The sequence below is a fragment of the Takifugu rubripes genome, chromosome 13, assembly GCF_901000725.2.
Source record: "Takifugu rubripes chromosome 13, fTakRub1.2, whole genome shotgun sequence".
NCBI classification, from domain to species: Eukaryota; Metazoa; Chordata; class Actinopteri; order Tetraodontiformes; family Tetraodontidae; genus Takifugu; species Takifugu rubripes.
The window spans coordinates 1,493,991-1,513,127 of NC_042297.1; the positions used below are offsets into that span (position 1 = coordinate 1,493,991).

The 19,137-nt window shown below is 48.2% G+C and overlaps 1 protein-coding gene across 1 annotated transcript; it reads right to left on the bottom strand.

Moving 5' to 3' along the window:
• Positions 1-716: 716 nt before the first annotated feature.
• Positions 717-10,315, bottom strand: LOC101064589 (zinc finger protein basonuclin-1). Its single transcript, XM_011617193.2, has 5 exons — positions 9,952-10,315; positions 7,349-7,451; positions 6,564-6,799; positions 3,228-5,257; positions 717-2,996 (listed from the first exon to the last, which is right to left on the bottom strand). Exons 1-5 carry the CDS (start codon positions 9,964-9,966, stop codon positions 2,210-2,212), a joined length of 3,171 nt encoding a protein of 1,056 aa, XP_011615495.2. The 5' UTR covers positions 9,967-10,315; the 3' UTR covers positions 717-2,209.
• Between the last annotated feature and the right edge of the window lie 8,822 nt (positions 10,316-19,137).

A 19,137-nucleotide genomic window follows, 5' to 3' on the forward strand; every position in this document is an offset into this window, starting at 1 on the left:
GGATGGGTGGATGGATGGATGTAGGGATTATGGATGGATGGATGGATGGATGGATGGATGGATGTAGGGATTATGGATGGATGGATGGATGGATGGATGGGATGGATGGATGGATGGATGGATGGATGGATGGATGTAGGGATTATGGATGGATGGATGGATGGATGATGGATGGATGGGTGGATGGATGATGGGTGGATGGGTGGATGGATGGATGGGTGGATGGATGGATGTAGGGATTATGGATGGATGGATGGATGGATGGGTGGATGGATGGATGGATGGATGTAGGGATTATGGATGGATGGATGGATGGATGGATGGATGGATGTAGGGATTATGGATGGATGGATGGATGATGGATGGATGGGTGGTTGGATGGATGGATGGATGGATGTAGGGATTATGGATGGATGGATGGATGATGGATGGATGGGTGGTTGGATGGATGGATGGATGGATGTAGGGATTATGGATGGATGGATGGATGATGGATGGATGGGTGGATGGATGGATGGATGGATGGATGATGGATGGATGGGTGGTTGGATGGATGGATGGATGGATGGATGTAGGGATTATGGATGGATGGATGGATGATGGATGGATGGGTGGTTGGATGGATGGATGGATGGATGGATGTAGGGATTATGGATGGATGGATGGATGGATGGATGGATGATGGATGGATGACACACTTCCAAAAGAAAGGGAGATTTTTAAATGCGACTTTATTATCGTTTATTTCCTTTCATCTTTAATCGGATCAATACTGCAACATTAGATCAAAGGAAACATGAAGACATCAACACGCTTGTTTTCACCTTTTACTGAATAAAAACATTTAAATACACAAAGAAATAAGTTACACTGAGAATTGGAAGCAAACCCAGAGAGGAAAACTCATCATCCGTCTTTGATGTTTGTCATGAGAAAGAAACGCAACATGAGTGACGTTGAGTGGCGTCGCACTTCCTGTCAGGTGACCTCATTCACACATATACGTACATATGTGTGATATCCAGTCCTAGTATATATACAGTCTGATGGTCAGTGTTGGACTCTTTCACAGTAGATGCATCAGTCCACCAGCTTCCTGTTGTTTGTCCAGTCAGTCAGGAAAATTCCACCATATTCCAGGACTCTCCGACCTCCCGGTCAGACAAAAATAAACTCTCCATCGTCTTGTTTCGGTCAGATTTGAATTGTGTGCATAATAAATGAGAGGACAGTGGGCGGGGCATATTCCTTTACACGACATGAAGTGGTTGCTATGGAAACCTGTCAACAGCCAGAAATCTTTGGTCAACATTAGCAACAAGCAAACACTAAAGACAGATTACACTGAACAGGAACAGCACCATGGGCAGACAGGCTAACAGGCTAACAGGCTAACAGGCTAACTGGCCCCGGTTCTTTTGGTGAACACGTTATGCACGATTCCACAGGAGAAGCGAATATCAAAACACGCCGTCACATGACCGCCAACGCACGTCAAAACGCCTTTTTTGGCAAGGTCGACGTATGAAATCAGTTCTGAACGATCGATGTTGGAGAGCTGATGTTCTTAACAAAGGTTTCAAAAGTTTGTTTTTTTTCTCTTTAAAAACATTTTTAAGCCAAATTAGTGATGTTCCGTAAAAAACGCACCATGTTCCCTCCAAGAGTTGTGAATCCGGGATCCAAATACGCTGACACCAAAGGCAAAACCCACAAAAATAGTTTCTTTTTTTCATCACGTATTTAAAGTTTGAATTATAAAAGGGCAGATTTTTCCTTAAATGAAAAAGGATAATGACACAAAAGGACAAATGTCTTAAACTCTTTAGGAAAGGAAACGAGGAAAGGCTGAAATGGCGTCCTTGATTAATCCCCCACTGGAGTCTGTGAAGCTTGTGGTGAACAGGTGTGAAAGGGTGATTGTGCTGCTCAGTATCTCTAATTGTGTAGCCATGGGTGAATGGGAGCGGTGACACGTCACAGGCACCCACGGGTGACGTTGGAGGGGTGAGGAGGGGACGTTGTGACTGGTGAACTCACAGGAAACCGACGGTTGTGCTGACAGAGTTAATGACTGTAGTACCAACATCACAGGTTCCTGGAGGGACGACATTACGGGCGTTTAAAAGTGCTAATTGGTGAGCCTTTCTAGGTGCCGGAGATAACTACAAGAACAACGTTTTTGTGCAGTCGTTCAGGGAAAAGAGTTCTACTCCTGTTCCACTGCAGTGCCTGAGGTCACGGCGAGGTTTCGGTGAAGGTTTAGGTTCTGGCTGTGGCGGTTTCTACTCCGCACAGAGGAGAAGGACGTGTCACAGCCTGGGACTTTACACTTGTGGAGCAGCCGGAGGTGGACGGTCTTATAATGGGCCCTGAAGGTGCCCTTGTTGCTGTAGACCTTCTGGCAGACGTGGCAGGTTATTGGAGAGCCACCTCCGCCACCCTGAATCCGATCTTGCCCTCCCCCACCGCAGTCCAAGGTCCTCTCACCTCTCAGGGCCAAATCCTCGACCCCAAGTCTCCCCACGCTCATCCCATCACAGCTTCCTTCACTGTCAGGAACAGGGAGCATGGCCTCCTCGGGCTCCTCCAACTCCTCCGCCCCCTCGCTGCATCCTCCGTCCGAATCCCAGGAAGAGCCACATGGAGGCACGGAGGAAGAAGTGCTGAGGTCAAGGACAGCCCCGTCCACCCCTCCCTGTCCATCATCACCTTCCCCCATCTGTACAATAGACAGTGCGTCGGGACTGTAGGGGGCAGTAGATAGCTTGTTCATAGGGAAGACCAAGCCCATGCGGTTATGCCCTTTGAAGATGACAGAGGTCTGGTTCATTGAGTCTTGACCGGAGAGACCTCGACCCTGGAGGTCTGGGCCATAGTCCAGGAGAGCAGAGTCTTTGTCTGGACATTTGGATGAAGACAGATAGAAGGTGTTGCCTAGGCTGAATGAGTCTTTGGTGAGCAGCTTGTGGTGCAGATTCAGATTTGCACTATGTCTGTAAACAATGAAAGCACAACATTGGTTAGAAGCTCAGGTGCATCACTGTTTGGTCTAAAGCCACAGAACGATCCTCATCTATCACCTCTTTTATAACTGCTAACATTCGTGTGATCGGCGTGAGACGGATGGAGCTCCACGGTGATAACTGAATGGAGCTACGCACCAACGTCATCACCGAGCTGAACATGTTTCGACTGCGGTAGGACAGGATAGGGTGGCTTCTCACCTGTCTCGGCTCCTGCGGGAAGGAAACGCAGCATTGCAGCCCTCCACTGTGCACGTGTGCATGTCCTTCAGGTGAACATTCTGGTAGTGTAGCTTCACGCCGCATGGGTTCTTAAATGCCTTTTTGCAGATCTCACAGTGGTGTTGCAGGTCACTGTTGGGGTCCAAATGAGACAAATCCGGGTCTCCGTAGTCCTCTAAACAGCTGTCAGCTCCATCCTTGTCATTGTCCATGAATGAGGGGACGTCCCCATTAATGGACCCACCGTCGTCCACGCTGATCTCAGACTTCCTGTCAGCCGCCTGCACTAGTATGGCTTGCTCCCTGTCTTCCTTCTCCTCGGGTTTGTTGGGCTCCTTGAGCGAGAGGCTTTCACAGTGATTCTCCCCGACTCTGTTTTCGGTGGAGTGGGGCAAACAGGTGATTACCCCTTTTTCACCCTTTTCGCCATCTTGTTCCCTATGGGCCAGTTCTACCCTTGTCGGTGTTTCCAATAGATTCTTAATACTTTGCCTTTCCTTCTCACAACCAGCGTGACCTGCTACCGCCTCCTTCTGCTCCCAGGCTCTGACGGAACACACCGACTCCAGTTCTCTATCTTTGTGCTGTATCAAAGCCTCGTCCTCAGAGTAGCTGTCTTTATCCATCTGTTCATCTCTTTCTATCTTTATTGGCATGCTTGACTTCCGAGACTTCTTCTTTGGTACAGGGTCCATCAGGTAGGGTTTTTGGGCTGTGATGGGTTTGATGGGCACGGATGAAGATAACACAGGAAGGGAAGGAAGCGTTCCCGGTGTGTTTGCCAGCTCTGCTGGGGTGACCAAGCTACGGTAGAAGGGTAGGACCGGCTGCACTGTTTTCAGATTTGGGAAGAGAATGCCACCGTGCCCAATGCTGGGGAAGGAGCTGCTGTGGAGTTTGGGGCTGGTGTCCACGTGGCTCAGCATAGAGCCATGCGCTGACCTATGGCTTTCTGCTGAACAGACAGGTGTGGGGGTTCCATAGTTGGACCGTTTCTCTCCCTGAGAGCTCTCATCAGCAGACAAGCTGCCTTGGATGTCTTTATCCCTGTTGTTCCGGTTCATGGGCATGTGTAACCGGGGATTCGGGTTGGCGCTGTGCCGATTGCGACTGCGTAAGGAGCTAAAGACCATGTTACAGCCCTCAATGGTACATTTGTGTTTAATCTTGAGGTGTACTGCATTGTAATGGATCTTCAGTGTGCCTTTGTCATAAAATGTTTTCTCACAGGCATTACAGATCACACGGCCCTTTCTTAAAGAACTCACGCCCCCTCCCGAGACCACTCCACCGGTACTCCCGCTCCTCTCCAGAGAGCGCAGCTTCTCCTCAGGGGACATTTGTGCTACTTCAGAACTCATCAGGGGTGTACATGGTGTGGAGGGTCCGTCTGAATAGTTGTCACTGGCTGATAAGTCCTCAGCCTCAATCTTTGTGTTGGTGGACAGCGAATCCATTGGTTTGTCACTAGTTCTGTCTAAATCGGCAGAAAATATAATGGAGTGGGACCCCAGTAGACTGCTCTCTGTTGGGTGTGACAGAGAAATGGGATGGTCCTTCCCTAGGTCATCTTGTCCATGAGTGTCTTGCCTCTGACTCTGTGGCTCAAACGATCTAAGGCATGGCTGATGGTTGTGGTTCTGCTGCTGCATCCCTGTTGGTGTGCCCATAAAGGGTGGCGGGAAAGAGCCCAACATTTGAAATGGCAGCATGAAAGCCATGCTATTGATGAAGTTCTCAAAGTGGTGCATGCTATTGCTGCCTAGCTTATCAACTTTGGGTGTAGAAAGGTTTGTAGTGGTCCGAGGGGTGTTCCGCTCAATGAATGTGCGTATATCTGAGTTGGTGCGAGTGCTTGGAACCAGGACTGCCTGGCCTTCCTTGTCCTGTAGAGCCATCAGCTCTACTATGGACTTGGTCTCCCCAAAGCGTAGGAACTGCTGGAGTGTGGCGATCTCCTCCTCAAATGTCATGATGGCCCATCTGTCCAGGACCTTCCCAGCAACATCCTGATGAGAGGAACACAGTATAGAGTGAGGGGCGCACGGCAAGGACAGAAAAAGAGAGTCTTCAGTCGCAGCATTAAAACCAGGGTGTCCATCTCCCGCGTGTCTCCACGGGGGACAACGTCAGTAGGCTCAGCTAATCAAATAGCATCTGTGCACGTAAGCGTGTGCACGTGCCTTTGGCTGCTTTCTGCATCATCACTTATGTTTTCTGATCCCACGTAGCTCCTCGAAAAGGCTGCTGCCCGAGAGACAGCCTGTGGCTTTTGGGTCGCGCTCCTATAACGTGCGTTTCAACGCAGAAACACCGTCTGATCCAAATGGGACGCTCGTTACTGCTAAAGGTGCACGTTTTATGTACAGTAGAAACTCTTCTGTCTCGACATGAAGCACAGAAGGTTTCCTTTGATTGGCGTTGCTGAAGCGTGTGAAGATCTGCTCATTAATATTCATCGAGAGTGTGAGGAGACACAACCTGTAAAGGACGTTAATAAAGGAAACGGAAATTGGTTGAAAGAAGATATGCACATATATATATATATATACATACTGTATGTGCATATAGACAGAGAAGAAGAGTAGTAGTATCTGATATTGATCAAGTGGATCCTCCCTTCAGCGCTGCGGTAATCACATGTGAGTTTGGGTGCTTTGAAAGCGAGCAGCATCTTGGTGCCATAGCATGGTTAATATTTCATCACACAGCATTCGTTGGGTGCCTGTCAAGGATTCCGACTCGATGTTCGACATTAAATGAGTTAACATGAATTAAATGTGGTGGATCTTGAATACTTGATGACGTACTAATCGAAGTAAGAGTCACTGCTGAGCCTGAGGCCTGGGCCTGGGCCATCTTGGCTCAGGCTTTAGAAGAAATCCGAAGCAAAAAGACAATATTTAAACATCACAGCCAGCACAGTTTGGAGACGGCTCATGGCTGGTGGTTCAAGGAGGCAGCAGCAGCAGGATGCAGGTCACCAGGTCCCAGCTCTTCCCCAGTCTGGTTTCTCATCTTTCTGGGAATCTTTTAGCAGTGTGTGCAGTCCGCACGCTCTGAGGACACGGTACTTCGCAATTCGTGCTATATTTCTCATTTTGAAAATAGCCTTGTTTGTTTATTTATTTGTTTATTCCTGCCTTTCTTTCTTTATTTGATAGATACTTTCAGGAGAGCTGTGTTTATAACAATGCTGGGAGGGAACAGGGTGGAAATTATTTTATTACACTGATAAACACTTTGCAGAACATATTGCATGGCTGCATATTTGCTAACGTTTCAGCGAGGACGATGTAGCGAAGGCGCGCTCACCTGCAGCACGTATCCTCGGATGTAGTCCTGCAGCGTCCAGTCAAGTGCGCTCAAGATCTGAATGACTTCTTCCTGTTTGAGAACGGAGAAGAGTCGGTCCAGGAGGATCTTAAGGCGGATGGGAATGGCCTGGGTCCCGTACAGCATCAGGCTGCAGATGTCAAACACCACGCTGGAGTGGACGATCTCCACCTGGCTGCTCTGGTACAGGTGGGGCACCTTCAGCTTGCTCAGGGCTGCCAGAGGGGCAAATAAAAATAACCACCGATGTCAAATGATTGCTGGGTAAACATGATGCAGGTAAGAACATTTACAGGCGAATGAGACTGTCTTTCATCCAAATCAAAATTTAGTCCAATTCTTTCAAATTTCAAAGAGAATTAAAGCAAAACTAAAATTACGTTAAAAATCATAAAAGTTAGAGAAATGTTTAACAGATATTTCAGGATAAACATTTTAGAGCACATCCAACAGTTCCTCATGTCCTGTCATCATTGATAAGAATATTCGGATTATTCGTATCATAACTCTGTGTGTGTGTGTGTGTGTGTGTGTGTGTGTGTGTGTGCGTGTGTGATGCTGGTTATGAGTTTAATGTTCTGTGAATACATGATCAATTAATGGGCCGTTTCCCACTGAAACACTGTGAGATAAAGCCTCTAAATGAGCAGAGCTATTTCACTGATTTGAAGGTGTCGGCCCCGTCGCCCCGTCGCCCCCGCCGACCCCGCCGGCCCCGCACGGCTGCAGCCGCCCAGGCCAGATGTGCAGGTCGGGGGTCTCACCGTGCGCCACCCAGCCATGTTTGCAGCTCTCACACTGTCGCCTCCTCAGCTTCGCGGGCTTGAAGCTGTCGCAGTTGCAGCTCACCAAGGTGCAGCAGATAGCCTGGTCATACAGATAAGAAGAGAGCAGGCTAACAACAGGCTGGAATAATATTAACCTGATTAAACAATACTACCGGTCACCAGTGGATGACTTGGTTGGTTTGTGATTGTGTATAAGTGAAAGGGGAGATGAAGGAAACAGGAAGGAGGCGAGCGTACAGATCAAACACGGCTCAGCTGCAGCCTGAGATTCAACTGTACAGGCAAGAATTAACAATCTCTCAGCTATAAACTGATCCGATATGTTAAAGTCTCTGATGGAAACTTAGTGATGATTCACATTTTTAGCTATTTTTGATATTGCTGAAATCTCAAAATCCCAAAAAGTGATTTAGCAAAATTTATGAGCCGCGTTAAACTGGAAAACTCTCACAAATCACTCATTTTAATTTGTAATTTTTATTAGTAATTTTTGATTTAAACACACATAAAACTGTGGACGGCAAAAGTCAAGAATATAAAAAATAAATTAGGGTAAAAAGGTAAAAGCAGTCCTGAACAGACGGGTGGGCAGTTACTTAGAATACTGTTTATAACTTTGTCTCTTTTATTATTAAATCCTCCTCGTGGATTTATCCTCATTATTTAGTCACTAATCACTACTGGACAGTGAAGATCCTCCTGAGATTAATAGTTAAACACTAGTTAAGACAGACATGTGATGTTATTACACTTCAGATACACTTAATGTCAAAAAGGGAAATCAGAAATCAAATATCTGATATCTGATCAACCCTCATTTTTTGCCTTCTGCCACATCTGGCTTGTAAAATCTCACCAACCTTATGGTGGCAGCATAGAGCCAACACATGATGTGCTATCTCCCTGTGTGTGCGTGTGTGTGTGTGTGCGCGTGTGTGTGTGTGTGTTGGGGGTGTTAATGAGAATATGTTGGGACCAGGCCTGAAAGATCACTGCTTGAGGAATTGCTGAAGGGTGTGTAAGGGGTGTAAAACTATGATGGCAGCCAAAATTACACACACACACACACACACACACACACACACACACACACACACACACACACACACACACGATTCTTCCTTTATCACTGTGAATTGTGTGTTGGCGGGGGGACAACAAAATGAGTTCCTCTGCTGAACTAAGAGGTTCAAACGGGCTCAAAGATCACTGACGTAAAGAGAATAGAAGGAAAAACATCCCAGCCTAGAAAAATGCCTTGAACTGGCTCTTTAGCTGGAACAGCCGTTTTTAACAGTGACATTTATTCAGTGAAATTGCTGATTGAGTAGCACGGGTGTAAAAAGATTATGGGATGTCAAGGCTGCTGCAATGTTATTATTATATTTAGCCAATGAGGTTGTCAGTAATTGTGTTGAGACACAAACGTTGCTGTCCTGTCATTGACCCACTAATAGAACCCCCCTGTGTGAGGTTATATTTTACATTATTGAGAGCAATATGGTTGTATAAATGGTTTATTAACAGGTAATAAACATGGAGAGGTGAAAACTGACAGATCAAATGGAAATGAAGAGGAAGAGGACTGCTGCGTGCAGAAAGTACAGCTATAAAAGCCGTAAATCTGCACTTTTAAATTAAAAACAGGGCGTCAATTGGCCTAAATGAGAAGGGTCAGATCTCACAATCAGAGCAAAAGACTCCAAGAGTGACGGCGACTGTTACAACATCAGCAGAGTCACAATAAAGAGGATTCCCGCCACATCAATTAATCACTTAATGAGCCATTAAAACACACACACACACACACACACACACACCGAGCGTGTTCAGTTGTACCACTATGACCTAGTGGAGCAGCCTAGCGACCAGGAGGCTACCTGGGACAGACGGCCAGACCGGGGGACCACAGCAGGACCACTGGTCAACGCTGGTGTTGTGTGAAAGGTGCACCGCTGGTACGACAACCACGCTCCCACAACAAATAAAAAGCCTGAACTGTCAGAGGAGGACGCGCGCGTCAGGGTTCAGCACCATTTGTCTCCGTTAAACCACTAAACTTTAAAAAATTCTAGTGACGAGGAGCTGGTGATGAATTCAAGGATCGAGCTCATCTGGGTGTAAACGAAGCACGATTGAAACAATGTAAAATTAAATTCACTTCCCTTTTAAGGACTTTTGATTTCAAATTACTTCATTGTGCTGGTGAAAACAATTCTGTCTGGATTTTACCTATTTAAACAGGCCTTTTGTACTAAATCTACACGTTTGGCATAAACAAACACACACACACACACACACACACACACACACACACACACACACACACACTCGTGAAATAAAGATTAAAATGAGAAGGTTCCTTCACTTGCTGTCAGAAGTTTCCACCAGCACCTCAACCTGCGTCAACTTTCTCCAGAATCCAGACGACTGCAGAGGAGCCGGGTCCCAGCAGCCAGCAACTGGACCTTTCTCATCTCTTCTTCACGATCAATATCCACAAAATTTAATTTGCCAAACATCTCGGTGTGTGTGAGCGAGAGCGAGCGGGCGGGCGAGAGAGAGAAATGTGCTCTTACCTCAGCCATTGTCATTAGTCAGATGGTTCTGTGGAGCCAGCCATTCCACCACAGGTCCGTCAAACAACTGCTTCCAACTCTGCCTTCCACTCAAGTACTAATGCAAAAGAGTCATCACACCCAGCAGCCTCTGCTCCAACACTGGTGACACACATGTACTTTACACACACTCACACACTCACACACACTCACTCACACACACTCCGCCACAACCACGGCACAAAAAAGCCAAGAACTCACTCTTTCTACCCTCCTTTCTCTCTCACACGTGCTTCCTCCGCTTTCTCTGCTCTAATGTTGCCGTGGACTCTAAACTACTCAAGATGTTCAGTGTGTGTGTGTGTGTGTGTGTGTGTGTGTGTGTGTGTGTGTGTGTGTGTTGAAACTGGGCACAGGGGACTGGAATGAGATCCTCCCACTCTGCATTCTCACCTCAGGAGTTGGTCTCTCTCTCTCTCCCTCTCCCTGCATGTCTCTCTCGGTCTCTCTCTGTCTGTCTGTCTGTCTGTCTGTCTGTCTGTCTGTCTGTCTGCCTGCCTGTCTGTCTGCCTGCCTGCCTGTCTGTCTGCCTGCCTGCCTGCCTGCCTGCCTGCCTGTCTGTCTGCCTGCCTGTCTGCCTGCCTGTCTGCCTGTCTGCCTGCCTGCCTGCCTGCCTGTCTGTCTGTCTGCCTGCCTGCCTGTCTGCCTGCCTGCCTGCCTGTCTGTCTGTCTGTCTGCCTGCCTGCCTGTCTGCCTGCCTGCCTGCCTGCCTGTCTCTCTGCCTGCCTGCCTGCCTGCCTGTCTGCCTGTCTGTCTGTCTGTCTGTCTGTCTGTCTGTCTGTCTGCCTGCCTGCCTGCCTGCCTGCCTGCCTGTCTGTCTGCCTGCCTGTCTGCCTGCCTGTCTGTCTCTCCTGCACACACATGTGTAGGTCTCCCCCATCAGAGGTGCAGGGCAGTCCCCTCACAGCTGGCTGGAAGAGGGCATGACACTCATCTTTCACAGAGATTTGATCAAAAGGAATCACAAAGGCTGGAGGCTCTCCTGATGCAGTCGGGGGTGGGGGGGGGGCTCTCCTGATGCAGTCGGGGGTGGGGGGCTCTCCTGATGCAGTCAGGGGGGGGGCTCTCCTGATGCAGTCGGGGGGGGGGGCTCTCCTGCGCCTCCTCCCCCCGTTCCTCCCCCCGTTCCTCCCCCCGCTCCTGAGTAATACCTTAAATCAGCGCTGCCCCTCTGCTGGTGTGTGTCTACATCCACTAACACACTTCCGTGAGCAGCCTCGCTAACAAGTTTTACCTTGTGCTGCGAGGAATGTGTCAATGTCTGAGGAGACGGAGAAGAAAAGGCCTGAGGATGGTTATCAGCTGGTTATTCAGGTAGTTATCAGCTGGTTATCAGGTAGTTATCGGCTGGTTATTCAGGTAGTTATCAGCTGGTTATTCAGGTAGTTATCGGCTGGTTATCAGGTAGTTATCGGCTGGTTATCAGGTAGTTATTAGCTGGTTATTCAGGTAGTTATCGGCTAGTTATTCAGGTAGTTATCAGCTGGTTATTTAGTTAGTTATGAGCTGGTTATTCAGGTAGTTATTGGCTGGTTATTCAGGTAGTCATCAGCTGGTTATTCAGGTAGTTATCGGCTAGTTATTGAGGTAGTTATCGGCTGGTCATTCAGGTAGTCATCAGCTGGTTATTCAGGTAGTTATTGGCTGGTTATTCAGGTAGTTATCGGCTAGTTATTGAGGTAGTTATCGGCTGGTCATTCAGGTAGTTATCGGCTGGTTATTCAGGTAGTTATCGGCTAGTTATTGAGGTAGTTATCGGCTGGTCATTCAGGTAGTTATCGGCTGGTTATTCAGGTAGTTATCAGCTTAACTTATCAGCTTGTTTGTTGCCTATTGTTTGATTATCAGCTAGATATCACTTCGTTATCAGCTAATTGTCATCTAGTTATTACGTTTTCAGTTAGTCATTAGGTAGCTATCAGTTGGTTTATCTAGTTGTCAGCTGGTCATCAGATTGCTACCTTAAATTCCTAAAACAGTAAATGTTGAAGAATATCAGTGAATAAAAGTTTTTTTGACTGATTTAGTGTGTATTAAGTAATTTCTAATGTGAAGAAAATTAATGTGAAGAAATAAAACCCATTTTAGAAAACTTGTTGGGATATTTATTCTCAATGTTTCATCATTTTCCTCCCCCTCCCTAAACCACCATCTTACTGTGGTGAAGGGGTTTGTGCTCCCAAATGATCCTGGGAACAGGCCGCAGGTGTTGGGCCTGATCAAGGGTGGTTCATCTACCATCATGATGACAAACATAACAGCAATGATGGCGTTACTGGGAATGCACTCTGGAGCCAGGCCTGGGTTCAGGACTCGCAGACCGCCACTGGCTGGCCGGGTTTCTGCCCACAGGACCCAGCCTGCCTCAGCTCTAAATGGCAATGTGGGTCTGCCTTCCAGTAGGCACACCACCCGCAGGAAGATCCAGAAGGTGCCGGTGCAATGTGGTTTGGGTGGCAGTCGTGTGGGTGGTGGGGGGCCTCGACAGCCCAATCTTCAGATCAAAACTCTGGAATGAGCCTGAGGTTGTGCAGGAGGTTGAGTGGTACCGTCAAGAGATAAGCAGGCCCAACTCCAGCGTGGGTTCTGGAACCCAGCTCCTTGAGAGGGGCTGGACCCTCCACTACTCTTGGGTGCCCAGGATGAGCGGAGGTGGGCTGGTGTAGGCTTAGTTATAATTCCCCAGCTTAGCCACCATGTGTTGGAGTTTACTCCAGTGAACGAAAGGGTAATTTCCCTCGGCTTAAGATAGGGGACAGGCCCCCTGCTGTTATCTGTGCAGATTCTCAATCATCCAGGTCATAGTTATCCAAAATAAGATCTCTGCGTCGACTGGACTTGTTTAGGTTTTCTTGAAGACATTTTGGTTTCTTCACTTCAGACCTGAAGAAACCTTTTGGAGAGAACGCGAAACATCTTCAAGTCATGTTGTCAAGTTTCTTGGGGTCTTGTTCGCAAGTGAGAGATTGACGTCCGGATCGCAGCAGCAGTTATGCGCTCGGTGTACTGGACCATTATGGAAAAGAAAGAGCTTAGTTGAAAGGTGAAGCTCTCAATTTACTGGTCATGCTCCTACCCTTACCCGTGGTCATAAACTGTGATAGTGACCCCAAGGAAAAGATCACGATACCAGTGGCCACGATGTGTTTCCTCCACAGGGTGGATGGGTGCTCCCACCCAGAGAAGCTCAGTCACTCGAGAGAAGCTCGGAGTAGAGCTACTGCTCCTTCACTTCGGGAGGAATCAGCTAAGGTGGCTCAGGCATCTGTTTTGGACGCCCTTGGGATGCGTCCTCAGGGAGGTCTTCCAGGCATATCTGACCAGGAGGAGGTCCTAAGGTGGACCCAGAGATTATGTCCCTCGGCTGGCCTGGGAGTCCCTTTGAGGAATCCTTGAAGAACTGGAGGAAGTGTCTCGGTTGACAGAAGTCTGGGCATCACAGTTTGGACCACTACTTATGTGACCCGGTCCAAGATAAGCAGGAGAAGCCGAGGTGAGGATGATTTTCATCACCAACAATAAAAATAACAATGGAAACAGCAGCAAAAAGAGCTTCAGTTCTACTCAGATTTTTATATGATGGGATCACAATGATGGTTGGATGGATACAAGATGAGGTATGTGCCAGTGCTCCATCCATCCATCCATCCATCCATCCATCCATCCATCCATCCATCCATCCATCCATCCATCCATCCATCCATCCATCCACCCATCCATCCATCCATCCATCCATCCATCCACCCATCCACCCACCCACCCACCCATCCATCTATACACCCATCCATCCATCCATCCATTCATCCATCCATCCATCCATCCATCCATCCATCCATCCATCCATCCATCCATCCATCTATCCACCCATCCATCCATCCATCCATCCATCCATCCATCCATCCATCCATCCATCCATCCATCCATCCATCCACCCACCCACGCATCCATCCACCCACCCACCCATCCATCCATCCATCCACCCACCCACCCATCCATCATCCATCCATCCATCCATCCATCCATCCATCCATCCATCCATCCATCCATCCATCCATCCATCCATCCACCCACCCACCCATCCACCCACCCATCCATCCATCCATCCATCCATCCATCCATCCATCCATCCCTCTGTTCCAGGGCCCTTCCGGCCTTGTTAAAACATGTCATTGTTGAACATTTCTCAGTTCATTTTTCAACAGAACGACATCAGGAAGAGTTTTTTCAACTAACCGTTTTGATCTCTTTAGCACGTATCTACTCTTCCTTTTCCACTTCTGTTTTCTGTCATTTTCCCTTCTTTCATCACCTTCTTCACTGAAAGCGGCCTCTGATGATTTTAGACATTAGAGACGACTGCTCATCCACAGATTACAAAGCAAGTTTAAACACGCATCGTCGGTCTGCTCGTCTACCTTGGGGGAAGGGAACGCCGAGTCCAGGGTGTCACTAAGTTGAGACACACTTTGGAAAATTTCCTTGATTTCCTTTAACTCCCTAAATCCTTCATTTAGCTTTTCAATGATGTCTTCTGAAGTTGGGGGGGCGGCTCAGTACTTTGCTCAAAGGTAAATCAAATGAAGAGCTGTAGGGAGGGAGCCTTATTACTCAACAACTTTCTTTCTCCCAGCGAAGAACTTATCCGGACAACCCTTCGATCTCAGCCCCACTCGTCCAGCCTTGAAGCTCGCAGCAACTCCACATTCAGAGATCCACCAAGCCGCTTTGCTAACTGATAAAAATGTGGCTAATGGCCCTTGAAGTTGGACATTAAAAGTGTATTACTTTCCACAGGAGATCAAAGCTGGCCTTATTTGTGAAACGCCCCAAATGTTATGAGGTTACATATATGGATAAGAGACATCCCGTCAAGGCATGTAAAGCAAGGTTGGAAAACCCGCTACTCCCTCGTGGCCATCCAGGCAAAGCAGATCTGCTTACTGGCCTTGTATTTATTTCATACCTAGGGGATGCATACCAAACACAGCCCCAGACCTGGCCTGGATTAGGGCTGCACTGCTTGTCAGATTGCCTCTCCCTGGGCTGGAGCTCCACAGACGTATTTGTGCCCAGAGGGCTGAGCATTGAAGCTGTAGCTAAAACCACAGCAAATAAACTCCATGTGCAGCAGAACAGGTCACGCCGCTGACTTACATGTCTGTCATTAGCCTTCCTGCAGGGCACGGGCAGAGACCTGAATGCTGGGGGAGGATTGTTACGCTCAGCGAGGGAGGGGGCTGCATTGGCTTGATGCTTTTGCCTCATCCTATTAATTGTTCAGGTCTGCGACGGGTCTGATTTTAATGTTAGCTTGAAAAATGATCGGGTTTGGTATCAAAAATCCACTTTTGCCGTAATTACCACCTCTGGCTGGAACTCAGGGTTATAACATGAATATTACATAGATATGAATAAAGAAGTAGTAAATATTCACACTTGGATTAAATATCTTTGAAGCTCTGGAAACTTTGGCAGCATTTGGATGTAATTTTGTTTTCTTTTGTAAAAGTTCAAATTCAAATAAATGTGAATTTTTTGGTCCATTTTTTACTTTCTGTTGTAACAGTGAAGACTGTCACCATATGTGTGTGTCTGTGTGTGCATGTGTGTGTCTGTGTGTGTGAGTGCGTGTGTGCGTTTAGGTACATGTGTGTAAATGTTTGTGCATGTGTATATGTGCATGTTTGTAAATGTGTGTATGTGTGCGTGCGTGCATTTGTCTGTGTGTGCGGGAGAGTATGCATATGTGTGTACACGTCTGTGTATACGAATGTGTGTGTATGTGTAAATGTGTGCATATGTGTGTTTCTGTGCGCATAAATGAGTGTAAATGTGTATATTTGTGTGTATCTGTAACTGTGTGTGTGTATGTGTGTATATGTGTGCATGTGTGTGAGTGTGTGTGTGTATGTGTGTGTGAGTGTGTGTGCATGTGTAATTGTGTGTGTATGAGTGTGCATGTGTGTGTGAGTGTGTGTTTGTCTGTGTGTGCATATGCGTGTGTGTGTGCGTGTGAACATGTGTGTGTGTGTGTGCATGCGTGTGTGTGCGTGCGTGTGTGCATGTGCGTGTGTGTGAGAGAGTGTGCGTGTGTGTGTGCATGCGTGTGTGCGTGTGCATGTGTGTGTTTGTGTGCATGCGTGTGCGTGAGTGTGAGAGAGTGTGCGTATGTGTGTGTGTGTGCATGCGTGTGTGTGCATGTGTGTGTGTGTGAGAGAGTGTGTGTGTGTGTGTGCATGTGTGTGTGTGCATGTGTGTGTGTATGTGTGTGTGTATGTGTGTGTGTGTGAGTGTGTGTGTCTGTAGCCACTCAGCTGAAGGTCCAGAGGGTTTGACAGGAAACGACCCGGCGAGAGACGAAACCAGCAGAGAAGAACTCACAACTTGTGAATATTGTGATGTTGTGGTGTTATTTTCCTTGTGTTTGTGTGATTTTGCAGTTCGTGCACCTGCTCCTCAGCCAGTGTGACACAGGTGTCTCGGCAGACTTCAGCCACTGCACCGTGAATCACCTGACCTTTAAGGTAAGAAGATCAGAAGTTCTGGGTCCCGTTTAAAGATGTGAATCGACACCTACAGGTGTGTCCTGCTCCGGCTGGGGGGGGGGGGGGGGGGGGGCACCACAGGTGACAGGGGCCACAGGTGACAGGGGCCACAGGTGACAGGGGCCAAACAGCAGTTGTGGGAGAGAATTCAGCTGCCTGGAAACCACAATTACGGTTTGGTCGAGTGTGGAATGGTCGTGGAAAACGATGTGACAGAAGCATGAAGAGCTTTGATGGTGCTGAGAGGTCACCACTGTGGGGGAGTGCGGGGCTCCCAACCACATCGGGCCGGTATCACGCAGCATTAGTGAAAGCAGAGCTGGCCACTGAGAGCCCTTCAGCTGTAAAAATAGACCACAGGCGTACAGCAGCTCGTGGTGTGAGGACGTGATCTGGATCTGGTCGACCAACCAGATGATTTTAGCCATCGTTGGGGAGGAAGGTGCTCAAACCAGCGTGGGTGAGCCGCAACCAGCACAGCACTGGGACCATCGCTCATGGAAAGTACCTTCACTCAATCACAGGGGGGGGGGGGGGGGGGGGGGGGGGGGGGGGGGGGGGGGGGGGGGGGGGGGGGGGCAGGTTCACTCCTGGGGCAGTCCCCAGCTCATCGTTTGGGGGGCCGGGACCTGGCTCAAGGGAACTCTTGCAGGGCTCTGTTCTAGCACCTCCCCCTCCTATATGGTCGTCTACAGTGTTTAATAATCGTCTCCCTCCACCTGGGAGACGCGTCTTTACTCTTATCTAGTCCCGAGAACGTGTAGCTCCTCACGCTCGTGTCTTCTGTATTCCGTCCCCTCACAGATGCTCTGGCCGGGCTCATCATAGCAGAGCCGCCTCCCGGTCCTTGAAGCCCCAGGTTCCTGGTCCTGCTCACAGCTGCAGCTCCGTCGGCCTCCTCCGAGTTTGATTCAGAAGCACAACAGTCCTCTTGGACAGTCCTTCCACTTTATAGTCGTGGACAGCGTCTGGTCACCCGTTTCCAGGGGGATGAGACACACGGATCAGCTCTTTCCCCGTCCGGTGGCACGGTGGCAGAGCATCGGGCGGGCGGAGGGATTAATAGAGTGACTCCTTCCTATCGTCCTTCGTCTTCTGGTTTGTCTGGTCCCTCCCAGGAGTCTGGTATTGATCAGACGTGTCCACATTAGAGGGAGGGGAGATGCTTTTATGATAATCCACCCACCATCCCCACCACTCGTAATGGCTGCATTAGACACTCATCCCCTGCGCAGCCAACACCTGGCCCTCACTCTCCTCACATTCACTGTTTGCATTACAACACTGTTTAATGGGCTCTTTAGAGGGGCTGAGGTGGGGGGGGGGGGGCACACCAAGCAGGGCAGGAACATTTCCAAGAGTTTCCAGTATGTCAGGAACAAGTGAGTAGACACTGGGAAGGTCTGCTGTGAGAGTGATAGATGGCACCGTGTTAAAGTGGAGGGGGGGGGGGGGTCTGGAAGTGGGGGTCCATTACCTATTAGTAAATGCCCGCTCTGTCTCGCCAGGCCACTCAGCTGGCTGTCTGATGGCAAACAAACTCTGGGAAGTTGAGCTGTGGATGGGTGGTGTGAGCTGACCCAGACAGGCCGATCAATACACTCCATCCCATATTCCGCCCAAAACGATAGCTCCACACAGCTAACGCTAATGCTAACAGAGATCGGAAAAGCCCGATTTGGGACACATGAATAGTTCGACTAAAACATTTTCATCAAAAAAAAAAAAAAAAAACAGTGCAGAATTCTAATGACAAAATGCTAAATATATTGTATATTTTCATTTGTTGGAATGTTTCTATTAATAAAGACGTTATAGGTTTTTACAGACAGTACGTCCTGACCAAACACGGATGTTATTCTATCAGAATTCAGATGTATATTCATTATCGTCCCCGGTACTATATGACAGCGTCACGACAACATGTTTATTTCATCTAAACTCTATAGCTTATATTTAAGGGCCCCTCGTTGATGTAAATGACTTGTTCATGGGTGACGGCTTCGTTCCCACATACTGGAGCGTGAGGCTGGTCTGTAGTGGGAGGATAAAAGGAGAGCGGCTCAGAAAAACATCCCAGATTGGAAAAAAGCAGCCACCTGGACACCATCAGTCTCACCGAAGGTAAACATCTCCGACATTCCTCCCAGCACACTGGCCTGCAGAGGTCAGAGGTCATGATGACAAACGAGTGACCCAGGAGCCCTAAGAGGCCAAAAGAGGAGCCTCTGGAATCTTTCAGTCGGGGGACTGGGGACATTTTCACCAGCCCAGCAGCTACAACCGAGGCGGCTGTTGTCTGCACGTTGTGTCTACACAACCTGTGGCTCTGAGGGACCCTTTGGAGAGGAGTATTATGGTCTGTCTGCTCAGGCTCTGTTCACTACAGCTGCAAGTAGACACGTAAATTCTGTGTATTTTTCTACATTCACTTTTGTTTAATTAGCATTGTAGCAACTGTAGTTTGATGTAGTTTTTAAAACAACTGAGCAGTTCTATAAAATTTAGAATCCTGTTTTTATTTACTCAAAATAGGAAAGTAGCAACATGCCTGAGAGGAACCGAGATCTGAAAGAAATAGAGCTATTTATTTCCTGACTTT

Bases quoted from the DNA above. Each gene is read 5' to 3' on its own strand.
- LOC101064589 (XM_011617193.2), bottom strand. The intron at 5,258-6,563 runs GTGAGCGCGCCT...TCCTCTCATCAG, and splicing joins TCCGAGGATACGTGCTGCAG to GATGTTGCTGGGAAGGTCCT. The intron at 2,997-3,227 runs GTGAGAAGCCAC...CATTGTTTACAG, and splicing joins TCCCGCAGGAGCCGAGACAG to ACATAGTGCAAATCTGAATC.